Genomic DNA, 13,713 nt, shown 5'->3' with positions numbered 1-13,713 from the left:
TTTAAATATGCATATTAAACGGTGAGTGCTTTGAAAGCAATTCGAGTCGCACAAATACGAAAGTTGTGACGTGATTTGTAAAAACGAAACATATTTACTATTGCGTTCGAACGCAAAGAGCGTTTTATTGTTTACATATGTTTTATTTTAATGTAACTGTATGCTTTATTTAAAGACCCCGAATAGGTAGCATTGTATAACCTTATTACAAATATTTCAACAAGATAGAATTGAAATAAAAACAACAACAACTAGGGTGTTCGTGTGCAATTTTATTGTTTGTTTATTGACTTAAATCTTTAATAATAAATAACACTTTACATAAACTATAGACCTTCATAATAATGTGACCGTTTGTAATAGGTACAATAAATATAATGGATATAAATCAATTATTTTCATAAATATGCCTTCTGTCTACCTTCACTTTGACATTTAGACAGGGCAACATTTTGACATTTCATGGACAAACGTGGTGTTTACACTGTAAACTGAATTGAAATTTACCAAGAAACAAGAAATATACATGCAACCTCTCAAAACTTAATTTACTTGTCATCTATAAATTATGTCTATACATGTTTCACACTAAGGACGATTAAACTTTTAAACTCTCACAATTGCCAGTAAAAACACATAAGTAATACATTGAACGCTACATGCTGATCCCACAAAATGACAACAATGGTGGAAATTCGGACAGGGGAATACACAGGGCCCGGACATGTATTGATGATTATAAATATATAATAAATAACATGTAGCATCACATATCATGTTCCTGTGGGAAGGGGTGCTAGTTCAGCGTGAGGGTAGACCTAGTAGGCCATCACGCTAAATAATACTGATGGTATTAAATACACAGTTTGTGGACATCGTGAACATGTTACGATACAAAACCTCTCGTAGTTCGTTTAGAAAAACGCTTAATACACAAATTATNTATAATGCAAATTTACACAGTTTTAATGGGTTTCTATTTTAGATTCTTCAAAGTAGAAGTCGGCAAGCACGTGTGAAGTTTGAATCTGTTTAGGAATAAACATTATGTGAGGGAGATAACTATTTAAATCGACCCAAATTCCTTTTTAGTTATGTGTATATTTATTCACAAACCATGTCATTCTCATATTTAAATATTTTGAAAATAACAACATAACAGTGTGATACATATCGCGAACTAAATAACACCAAACGTGTGGTTTGTTATATATCTTAAAGACGTGCATTAGCACAAGTTGATAATTAGTTTTTCATATGACGTCATTTATGTAATATATCTATATATATATGTGTGTGGCATGTTATTTCTTTAACTAATCAAGATGATTGGATTACATTGTATATTGATCACGTGACGTTTTTATGTACAGCAAGTTTCCCTCACGCTATCGAGTTTCCCTGCATTGTCCTATTCGGGACCTCTCGGAAAAGCCAAAAATCATACAGATTTCATCTCTGTAGTTAACTGATGTATTTATGTGCATTTAAGTATCAATTTATAATATTTGATTTGTATTTTGACTACACTGTATATTTTTGTAACTCTTCAATTTGGAGGAAATAAAGAAATAATAATTGCCAAATCAACCTCTTAAAAATTTCACACATTCACGGGAATAAGTCTTTATAAAGCAACACCGCCATACATAACAGATGTCTTACCTGTTGTCGTTCACAGACGTATATGTTTTCACATATAATATTGTGTTAGACCTGTAAATTCAATCTCTGACGATCAAAATTGATGCATCATTTTAAATCAAAATCAATAAATTACATTTGTAAGTATAACTCTGAGAACAGTACAAAATTTAGCTGTAGTCAAAGTAATCACCAAATGGACCGACACATTCCATTCTCTATTGTTTTCCTCCCTCCATTACACAAATTCCCTCTCATTTCTGCTTAACCGTCACTGCCGTGGCTTTAGGCGTCGCCCCAATGTGGCTTCCTCGGCGGCTCGATTTGTATTCCTCATTAACATCATCAGGTGACGCTGTGACGTCACCATCAATTGTCAGAATTGGTGTTTTCGGACGAAGCATTGTCGTTGTACTCGAGTTAGCCTCTAATTCAAGTTTCGCTTCCTTTGCCTTTCGTTCTTCCGCCTCTGCAAGTATATCAATAAAACTTAACCGAGAAGGAGCTTGTCGACTCTTAATGTCGGAAACGACACTTGCTCTTCCCCCTCGAGCTTCCACTGTTGAAAACTCACTTTCGCTTTCTTGATTAGAAACTCCAGTTTTACCAGATTTCATTGCTCTTCTTGATTTTGAAGATGTCAATTTACCAGGCGAAGTAGTAAGTGCATTTAACTGAACTGCGCTGTTTCGAGAATTGTTCATGTTTGTTCTTGAACTTATCCGTGGTTCAAGCGCACCACTTCTAGCACTTACTGATCCGTCAACGAGTTCGTTTCGCGAGTCTAATATGTTATTTCGTGAATCTAACAAACCATTCCTGGAATTCACTTTCTCTACTCTAGAATCCGCTAGTCCGTTCCGTGAGCTTGAACTCACTACCACGTGATTCCTAGGGTTTACGAAGCTTGTCCGTGGGTTAAAACTTGCCCGGGGAGTTGCACTTCCTTCTACGACAGAAGGGTAAATTGGCTTCAGTGTAACCTTCCGCGCGGGTTCTTTTTTGCTTTTAGGGTTCGCTGACATACCATATATTGTAAAAGGCGCAATGTCAGTAGTTGTGTTCTTAGCGAACGCAAGACGTGGCGACGCTATTGTCGACATGCTTAATTTTGAACGCAACAACTGTGTTTCTTTTCCAAGGTCTTTTAGTATGACCTTTTGCGCTTTCTCGTACATTAACATTTCGCGAGATAGTCTATTATTTGCTCGATTGTTGTTTCTAAGGACGCCATCGTTGTATTCTGATCTCTGAATCTGGTCGCCATACACTATTTTCTTTGGACGTTTGGCCATTTTAAATAAATGTTTCTAAGGTATCCCTGATGACATCACAATCTTTGTCAATTACGTCATGTCATAGCATCACCTGTAAAACCAAAGAAAGACAGAACACATTAGATCAACAACAAAAACAGACATAAAGCACGATTATAACAAAACAATAAGTACTCAGCCGTGGTTGCATAGTCTCGGTTAATCAGACGCTTGTTGAAGTGACTAGACCTCGGCACATAAAGTGAGAGTTTAGTTGAATGAGATTGCCAGAAGGAAATAATGAGCGGAACGAAATGAAATCAAGAATAACAAAATATGCTATGACTATATATTTAAGTACTAAGAGTACATCAAACTTCTCGGCAGCGATTAATAGCGTCATTCATTTATACAATGGATTGGGGAAATTCTACACACGGGGGTATGACTAAAATAGTCTTTACCTACCGTAAGGGTATGATAGAGAAATCTCCAACCCGAGGGATGATATTCTTGATTGTCTAAGCCGAGACTTTGCTGAAGGTAAGCCATTCGAGAATGTTATCCCGAGGATTAGAGATTTTTCTGTCACACCCTCAAGGTAGGGGGATATTGTTTTTCTCCGATCCTGTTTCACTCACAAATCCGCCGGTGATTGCATGAAAAGTAAGCGTTGATTGCATATATTTTTCGAGCAAATCCAGAGTTATCTTCCATGGTCTGCTACTGTTTAACGTGATGTCAATGTATTAACGAATTGGCGTCATACTATTTAGCGGAGTGGTTAGCATACTATTGTTATGACGTAGATCGCGCCATTGTGCACGAGCCTTTCTGCCCCTAGGGGGTGACAGGCTGTCCTCTTATCCTGGACAGATTTATTCTAACTTTTACCGGTGTGAGATTTACTTGTCTCACCCTAGGGTTGAGACAAGCTACACGTGCTCTTTGCACGTTTTCCACAATAAACCTGACGTCACTGATGTGATCCGGAAGAAGAACTACTTTTATGAGGTCACACACATACACAGGTTCGTCTGCTAATCTTGTCGTGTTTACATTTGACATCAAAGAAGATGGGATTGATTTTAAAATGTTTAAAATATGATGCGTAAACCGTCTGACGCATACATATAATATTAATACGCTATCCATGTGTTCCTGTTTACAAACAATATGTTTCGTCTTACACTTGGACAGGAACAACAGGTAAGAGAAAAATAATCATTCAACCCCTCCGGGATGAGATAGGGGAATCTCAACCCTCGGGGGAAGATTCTTAAGTTGCCCAACACTCGGCAAAGCCTCGTGTTTGGCAAATCAAGAATCTTCCCCTCTCGGGTTGAGATCCCCCTATCTCACCCTCAAGGAGATGAAAGATTTTATTAATCTTTTCCTGCTTGAAAGGGAAACACACATGTCTGTGAAAAGTGAGGAAATTCTGTATTTCCGTATTTCCCATAAATACATATTGATTGACTCATTTTCTTCCTCCCCTTATCCTGGAATTGGATACAAAGTTTACAATAAAAAGGGAATGCAACATGGAATGAAGTTTCCAGTTAAATGCAATTAGCCCAAGAACAATTAACGTTTGTCTGATATACCCTCACATGAACACTTAATGATTTTGATATTCTGCAAAGCTTCACAGCAAAGATGTTTCACAATTGTTTATTCCATTGAGGTCACTGACGATGTTGGCTGCATTTTGGCGATAGATAATCCTCCGCTAATAAAAATACTCTGATTTTTTATTTAAATATTTTTATTTGATTTTGCGTATTTCCTAGTCAGGATTAAGGAAACCGTTTAATTCCCTGGAAGTCACCGGGTGCAACTATATGGAATAGAGTTATCCCGAACGGAATACGTATTTAGGGGACTGGAGGCGATTTACACGTTTTAACTTTATTTAAAGGAGGGGCATTGTTGTACATTTTAAGTTGTTCAATTTAAGAATGCAGTATAAGGTAACAGGACAATGTCAGATGAAGTAAAGGGGACATTCAAGTCAGTTTGTAACGTGTGAATTACAGCCAGATTCAATTTGCTTAAGCCAAAGATGTTTCCGACTGTTAACGTTATTAACACCTGACCTGCAGTATAATTCAAACATACGTTTGACCGGATTAACTCGACACCCAATAGGACACCTCAATAGAGAGAAGTTTGAGTGGATCTCTGTTTGCGAAGCCGGTACAAAGCAAATATATCAATGTCATAATTCATACAAGTGTGTGTCTATCGTTGTGGGGATATACCACAGCCATCGACCGTACATAACGTTGAGTAATAGAAGTAAGACCCTCCAATAGGTATCAGCGTAAATCAATTATGATACCGCGTGGTGTTATTCCTAATACTCTGTAATATGTCTAAATCATTCTTACTATCGTATATAACCACAGGACTTGTTAATCAGTGCGGGTGGCATTTTTACCGAGAGGTGACCAAATTATATTACTCCCTACACGTCCGGATCACAGGGACCTGAGCACTTCTTTAACACCTATATGAATATCACCCTAAGCTGTGGTACTATCAATCGTTTAACGGGTTCAGATCAACTCATCACTAGCACTGTTGGCTGCTTTTTTACCGAAAATTCTTCTGTACACGCCTGGTTAGGTCCAAATATTCATTAGGTAGCTTAAACTTATACTCAGTTCCCTGTTATCAGGATGGGTCGGAACAAATTCTCAGGTCCCTGCTATCAGGATGGGTCGGAACAAATTATCAGGTCCCTGCTATCAGGATGGGTCGGAACAAATTCTCAGGTCCTTGTGTTCAGGATGGGTCCGAACAAATTATCGGGTCCCTGTTATCAGGATGGGTCGGAACAAATTATCAGGTCCCTGTTATCAGGATGGGTCGGAACAAATTCTCAGGTCCCTGCTATCAGGATGGGTCGGAACAAATTCTCGGGTCCCTGTTATCAGGATGGGTTGGAACAAATTCTCTGGTCCCTGTGTTTATAACGTGTTATATTCATGGGCATTTAACGTCTACTGATTATTTCGTATCCTCGTTCCCAAGTGAAAATCGCACTTCGCTTAAGCTTATATATAATGTGAGTTTCGTTAGAGACTCGATTTTGCAGTCTATTAAAACTGTGATTGTAACCATAAGTAAAGTTCATATGATGTTAACTATTGGTATATTAGTATCTTTAAATCAATATTTTCAATTTAAGCTTATTAATAATGTGAGTTTCGTTAGAGACTCGAGTTTGCAGTCTATTGGTAGGTTTATACTCAAGTCAATATATCACCGCTTAAGAACAGCATTAGCGTTTTATCAGTATACACAAACATATTTCGGTAAACTTGATACCATTCTCATTGTTCTTGTTTATTTGTTTTCCATTTTCCAATTCAATGCATCCTGTATGAGTTGTTTGAAATTTATTAGAGAATGAATTACAGTAAATACCAGGAACAGCGGATAACATAAAGCCGGACAGCTCGGTCACACAGGTTCAATGGTAGTTTACATTACCTCTAAGCTTGATTCCATTTTTCTTTTGTATTATATTTGTGCTACCTTATTCCTCAAGGATATTGTTTAAACTAAATATTATATTATTAATATGAACGTAATATTGTTAATCAAATAACTGTACAAGTCAACTTGGTGTTATTTGGTTAGCTTTGCACGTTAGGTACATGTACTAATTAGTGACAAGGTAGATAATTGCAATTCCGGATAGGTAGTTGATTTGCAATTTAATCTAATTCTATTGTTTAATCTAGCAAAGATTAAAAACGCGTCATTGCCTTTACCAAGAAGTATACGATATGTACGAATCCAAATATAAGACAAACAATATTAGTCATCAAAGAAGGTGACACATAGTTCGCTATGGTGCGGCCATAGTATGTAATGTGTTAAAGATATGAACATTTGTCTACAATAAAACTTACTAAGTGCAATACTAACCGTCCGTGTCACAAAACTCCCCTAACCGTCCGTGTCACAAAACTCCCCTAACCGTCCGTGTCACAAAACTCCCCTAACCGTCCGTGTCACAAAACTTCCCTAACCGTTCGTGTCACAAAACTCCCCGACTGAAGTATGTTTTCTTACATATTTCGTCAAAGGTAAAGCGGTTTTGAACTTAAAATGTAACCGAAGTTTGATTTCGTTCATAAAATGTAAATCTTGATATAAAGCGTTTGGTTCTGTACAGGGATATAGACAGGTAAGTATATAGACAGGTAAGGATATAGACAGGTAAGTATATAGACTAAGTATATAGACAGGTAAGTATATAGACTAAGTATATAGACAGGTAAGGATATAGACAGGTAAGTATATAGACAGGTAAGGATATAGACAAGTAAGCAGATTTTGGTGACAAGACATTAGACTGTTATTTATCAATAATGAAATTAGCACTGTACAGATACCTGTTAATCGGTGGTGAAGACAAAATCCAACATCTCAGATCCTTTATAAGAAACAACATCAGCTAAGATCAGTGCGCCCTATCCAGTCCGAGTCATACTGGGTACTGATATCACACACGATACTGAGGCCCACGGCGAGTCGAGTTTGTAGTTACATTGTATAGCAGGGGGAAAGGCTATTCAGAAGCTAAAGTCTATGGCAAATATATATGGTAGGTGTTTTACGATACAGCGAAAAGGAAAACACTTTACTACACAGAAAATGTGTAATAATTCCCTATTAGAAATATTTTGCTTAGAAAAAAAGAAAATTTGTGAATTTTAGAATACTGTTTTTGCGTTGTACAAGATCAATTATATACAGTAACACCGGTGTTAAGGAACTGTGTTTTTGATGTCCTAAAGGTAGACATTGGAAACAATATTTGGTTTAATATCTCTCCAAATTTCTTTCATTTTTAAAATATTATTGACATATTGTCATTTTTTTTATCAAAAAACATGAAATAGGTTAAGTTTCAACCCAAAATCTGAGTTTGAGCCTGGGAACGGTTTCATGAACACGAGCCCAGACGTTTGTTTCTTAACAAAGACGGACTCTTAATACAGGTACAATACACGCTGAAATCACTATAACGGGTAACACATTTGAAAGCGATCTCTCTAATAGAAGTTTCTCGAGCAAGTTCGATTGTAATCTAAAATCAACTCATCATCGACACCTGCTACAAAAATATCAAAAGTGAAAAGAACTACATTGTATGAATGACAGTAAGGTGAATCCCCAGTATATGTACAGTGTATACTATATTAACGGAAACATCATTGAGAAGAAGAATATGTAGAATAGTGTTACTTCACCTAAGTTTATAATGATTAACTTCATTTGAGCTTTGATGTTGTTAGGACGTTAAACCTCATACACACAAACAAAAACTTAAAGAAAATGAGATCGGCTATCTCCAGACTACCAATATACCGTATATAGCCACGCTGATACTCGAGGTGGATTGGAGAAGAGTAGATTGGTGTTAGTCTTTTAATGTTCCATACCTATCAATTATTAACCACGAAGTCACTGTTGAAAGATAGTAAAATCTACATAGTAGAGTGTGTTCATTTCTCTGGGGTTCCCTACAGGAGGATAATACACAGGAAACCCCATGTAGGATAAGAGGAAAATGGAAAAATATCATTTGTAAATAAGTATAACACTGTTTCACAGGGGCCTGATAATATGTAACAGCTATATTTGGACCTTTTTCATTCCGCAATAATTTATAAATGCTATTGTCATCTCGGGAAGTTTCCAATGTATATCTGCAATTGTATACTATATTTTGCCGGTGGCACGAGGACCCTTAAATCTATATATACGAAATATTAAAACACATCTGCTGGTTCAGCCGATAACACCAAGGATTCAATCGCAATTACGTATACAATGTCCAAAGTCCACATAAATGAAGGACACACGACGTGTTTTATTTAAACCTGGCCCATTTAATTAATACTACACTTTTATATTGATATTGGTATTGTGTACATGAGTATTTGTATTGTGAAAAAGAAATCCCTTTCTATTTCGAAATAGATAAAAGGGCTGAGATAAGATTTGAAAACAATGACTTCCAAACCTTGAGGTCGTGAATGAGATGTTGGGGATACAAGATATCTCCTAGCCCATTATAGCAGGCGGTGTATTGTGATAAATATACCCTCATAATCATATACAAGGCATTAGCGTAGTGGCTAGCTCATCGATACAGGTGACTCGACGTTCACTCGGAGGGGCTTTACTTTCCATTATAGACAACCCTCCTCGAAGTCGTTACATCTACTGTACTAGACAAGCAGTTATACCGTACAAGTGTTAGCAGAGGAGGCCAGACATGCCCATTGGTAAATTGTTACTATAGGTTTCAGATAACTGCATTACATACCATTATTTTGGTAAAATATTAAGAAATTGCACGGTAGACTTTCAGTGTTAACTATGTTGAGGGTTGAACCGAAGTTCGTCAGTGACAACAATCATTAAAAAGAGAAATTTCTCAAAGTTCTTTCCATTTTTGATGTCAATCATTGATCCATTTCTACACTTTGACCATAAACATACCATATACTTATGTAAAGATTGTATGTACAAGTTTGCTGAATACAAATATGGTATTTCAGTCAAATACAAGAAGATTGGTTAAACTTGCTGTTAGGTTATATTAGTATATGTATATAATTGTATCACTAAGACGAACAGGTTTGACAGTCCACCTTCTCCATCCCTGTACCTCCCACCTTCTCCATCCCCTACCCTGATGGTGCCGTACTGTACCTCCCACCTTCTCCATCCCCTACCCTGATGGTGCCGTACTGTACCTCCCACCTTCTCCATCTCCTACCCTGACTGTGCCGTTCTCCATCCCCTACCCTGATGGTGCCGTACTGTAACCCCCACCTTCTCCATCCCCTACCCTGACTGTCCCGTACTGTACCTCCCACCTTCTCCATCCCCTACCCTGATTATCCCGTACTGTACCTCCCACCTTCTCCCTCCCCTACCCTGATGGTGCCGTACTGTACCCCCCACCTTCTCCATCCCCTACCCTGACTGTCCCGCACTGTACCTCCCACCTTCTCCATCCCCTACCCTGATTATGCCGTACTGTACCTCCCACCTTCTCCATCCCCTACCGTGATTGTACCATCTACTGTACAGATGCTGGACACACTGACAGTAACATGATGTGTATACTATACACATCATATTACTATTAGTGTGTCCAGCATCTGTGCCCTACTGAACCTTCCACCTCCCTACTGTCCAGTCACCAACCTCTAATTAATAGTATACACATTTTACTCAACATTAATTTCAAATTAACCAGGGGTCTGTTCGTTTATGCGGAACAACCGGTACGTCCGTGTTTTAATGTAACATTTCGGGTATATATTCTGGTGGATCTGCAAAAGTTTATATAGGCCTTGCAAAATGTTGTCAAGGCTCGCCTTAAAGCATCAACATATTACTGGGTCCGACCTTATTTCATTTACGAACAGTTCTTGTCCAACTGGTTCAACCGTTTGGACCGCGGTAAACGAAAACGACCCAGTCCTCTTGTTATGTCTGGTGTAGACATACATCGAGGGGTAGGGTTCTCCACACCTTCCCTTCTTGTTTCAATGGTAGTTTAGTTTCACCTTTCTTGCCCCTTGTGTCACCGACGAGTCCTACACAACCTGAATGGTGTAATGTAATTTATTTTGGACATTTTGTATCTATTAAGATAATGTCTAGGTCACGTGTATGTGTTACGTACCTTACCTAATGTAACTATTAAGGGTACAGTATAAAGTCCATGCTAAACATTTATCAGTTTCGGTCACAGCAAACTGTAATTAACGAGGTGGACTATGTCTTAAAATACGCCAAAGACTCGAAATAGCCATGTCAACCCGTCCATTACATACACAGTAAGATAAATGATTCAGAATGAGTTGTTTCCCTTTTAAGGAAGGCTAGCATTGGCGTCGTGCTGACCTAATTGTGTATCGAAATCTCGGTCAAAAAAAGAGAGCTATGTATTTTATTTAACACTTTATTTTAGAACCTAATACAGAACTTCGATATATCATTACAGAACCAGTAACAACACGCTATAGCACGTTTGAGATTGACAGATAGAGGGCGCCATGGTAGTTAATAATTCATTTCTGGTGCGTTTGATGTGTCGGAGTACTATCGAAGGGAATCGGGAATCACACCGGATGTAGAAATCTCCTATTTCATTGGTAACAAGCGCGTGTCATGCATTGCTAGAAATTTACATACATAATTGGTCTGTCTTGATAGAGTATCCCGGTATTAAGGTGTATTTTAACAAACGCATGGCAGAGCGCTGGAGTAGAGAATCAGGAGTTCAGTCTTCAAAACAGAGGAGACAACAGAAAAAGACCTATAAACGACAACAACAGGAATTGAGATAGCATCAAAACAACAGGCAACAAAACAACCGAAACTGTGGAGAAATCAAAACATAAGGGAAAGTCAACCATAGGAACTGCGGAGACACCAAAACAAAAGGGAATACAACAACAGGAAGTGTGAATGAAGCCACCAAAACAAAAGGGAATACAACAATAGGAAGTGTGAATGAAGACACCAAAACAAATGGAAATACAACCACAGGAAGTGTGAATAAAGACACCAAAACAAATGGAAATACAACAACAGGGAGTGTGAATAAGGACACCAAAACAAATGGAAATACAACAACAGGAAGTGTGAATGAAGACACCAAAACAAATGGAAATACAATAACAGGAAGTGTGAATGAAGACACTAAAACAAATGGAAATACAACAACAGGAAGTGTGAATGAAGACATCAAAACAAATGGAAATACAACAACAGCAAGTGTGAATGAAGACATCAAAACAAATGGAAATAGAACAACAGGAAGTGTAAATGAAGCCATCAAAACAAATGAAAATTCAACAACAGGAAGTGTAAATGAAGACATCAAAACAAATAGAAATACAACAACAGGAAGTGTGAATGAAGACACCAAAACAAATGGAAATACAGCCACAGGAAGTGTGAATAAAGACCCCAAAACAAATGGAAATACAACAACAGGGAGTGTGAATAAGGACACCAAAACAAATGGAAATACAACTACAGGAAGTGTGAATGAAGACACCAAAACAAATGGAAATACAATAACAGTAAGTGTGAATGAAGACACTAAAACAAATGGAAATACAACAACAGGAAGTGTGAGTGAAGACATCAAAACAAATGGAAATACAACAACAGCAAGTGTGAATGAAGACATCAAAACAAATGGAAATACATCAACAGGAAGTGTAAATGAAGACACCAAAACAAATGGAAATACAACAACAGGGAGTGTGAATAAGGACACCAAAACAAATGGAAATACAACTACAGGAAGTGTGAATGAAGACACCAAAACAAATGGAAATACAATAACAGGAAGTGTGAATGAAGACACTAAAACAAATGGAAATACAACAACAGGAAGTGTGAGTGAAGACATCAAAACAAATGGAAATACAACAACAGAAAGTGTGAATGAAGACAACAAAACAAATGGAAATACAACAACAGGAAGTGTGAGTGAAGACATCAAAACAAATGGAAATACAACAACAGCAAGTGTGAATGAAGACATCAAAACAAATGGAAATACAACAATAGGAAGTGTGAATGAAGACATCAAAACAAATGGAAACACAAAAACAGGAAGTGTGAATGAAGACATCAAAACAAATAGAAATACAACAACAGGAAGTGTGAATGAAGACACCAAAACAAATGGAAATACAACCACAGGAAGTGTGAATAAAGACACCAAAACAAATGGAAATACAACAACAGGGAGTGTGAATAAGGACACCAAAACAAATGGAAATACAACTACAGGAAGTGTGAATGAAGACACCAAAACAAATGGAAATACAACCACAGGAAGTGTGAATAAAGACACCAAAACAAATGGAAATACAACAACAGGGAGTGTGAATAAGGACCCCAAAACAAATGGAAATACAACAACAGGAAGTGTGAATGAAGACACCAAAACAAATGGAAATACAATAACAGGAAGTGTGAATGAAGACACTAAAACAAATGGAAATACAACAACAGGAAGTGTGAGTGAAGACATCAAAACAAATGGAAATACAACAACAGAAAGTGTGAATGAAGACATCAAAACAAAAGGAAATACAACAATAGGAAGTGTGGATGAAGACATCAAAACAAATGGAAACATAGCAACAGGAAGTGTGAATGAAGACATCAAAACAAATAGAAATACAACAACAGGAAGTGTGAATGAAGACACCAAAACAAATGGAAATACAACCACAGGAAGTGTGAATAAAGACACCAAAACAAATGGAAATACAACAACAGGAAGTGAGAATGAAGACATCAAAACAAATGGAAATACAACAACAGGAAGTGTAAATGAAGCCATCAAAACAAATGGAAATACAACAACAGGAAGTGTGAATGAAGACATCAAAACAAATGGAAATACAACAACAGGAAGTGTGAATGAAGACATCAAAACAAATAGAAATACATCAACAGGAAGTGTAAATGCAGACATCAAAACAAATGGAAATACAACAACAGGAAGTGTGAATGAAGAAACCAAAACAAATGGAAATACAACAACAGGAAGTGTGAGTGAAGCCTTCAAAACAAATGAAAATACAACAACAGGAAGTGTGAATGAAGAAACCAAAACAAATGGAAATACAACAACAGGAAGTGTGAATGAAGACATCAAATCAAAAGGAAATACAACAACAGGAAATGTGAATGAAGACATCAAAACAAATGGAAATACAACAACAGGAAGTGTGAA

General features: G+C 37.2%; 1 protein-coding gene across 1 annotated transcript in view; it reads right to left on the bottom strand.

Annotated features, from left to right (window-relative positions):
• Positions 1-949: 949 nt before the first annotated feature.
• The window catches only part of LOC110461119, a 45,535-nt gene continuing 32,771 nt past the window's right edge, over positions 950-13,713 (bottom strand). The window contains exon 2 of the mRNA XM_021514423.1: positions 950-3,012. Within this exon, the coding sequence (XP_021370098.1) occupies positions 1,899-2,939 (1,041 nt within the window). The 5' untranslated portion in view covers positions 2,940-3,012 and the 3' untranslated portion in view covers positions 950-1,898. The remainder of the gene's footprint in view (positions 3,013-13,713) is intronic.

This window comes from Mizuhopecten yessoensis, unplaced genomic scaffold (genome assembly GCF_002113885.1).
Source record: "Mizuhopecten yessoensis strain PY_sf001 unplaced genomic scaffold, ASM211388v2 scaffold10567, whole genome shotgun sequence".
Classification (NCBI taxonomy): Eukaryota; Metazoa; Mollusca; class Bivalvia; order Pectinida; family Pectinidae; genus Mizuhopecten; species Mizuhopecten yessoensis.
Note: the sequence above shows the minus strand (reverse complement) of the source record. Positions and strands in the feature narration are given on the sequence as shown.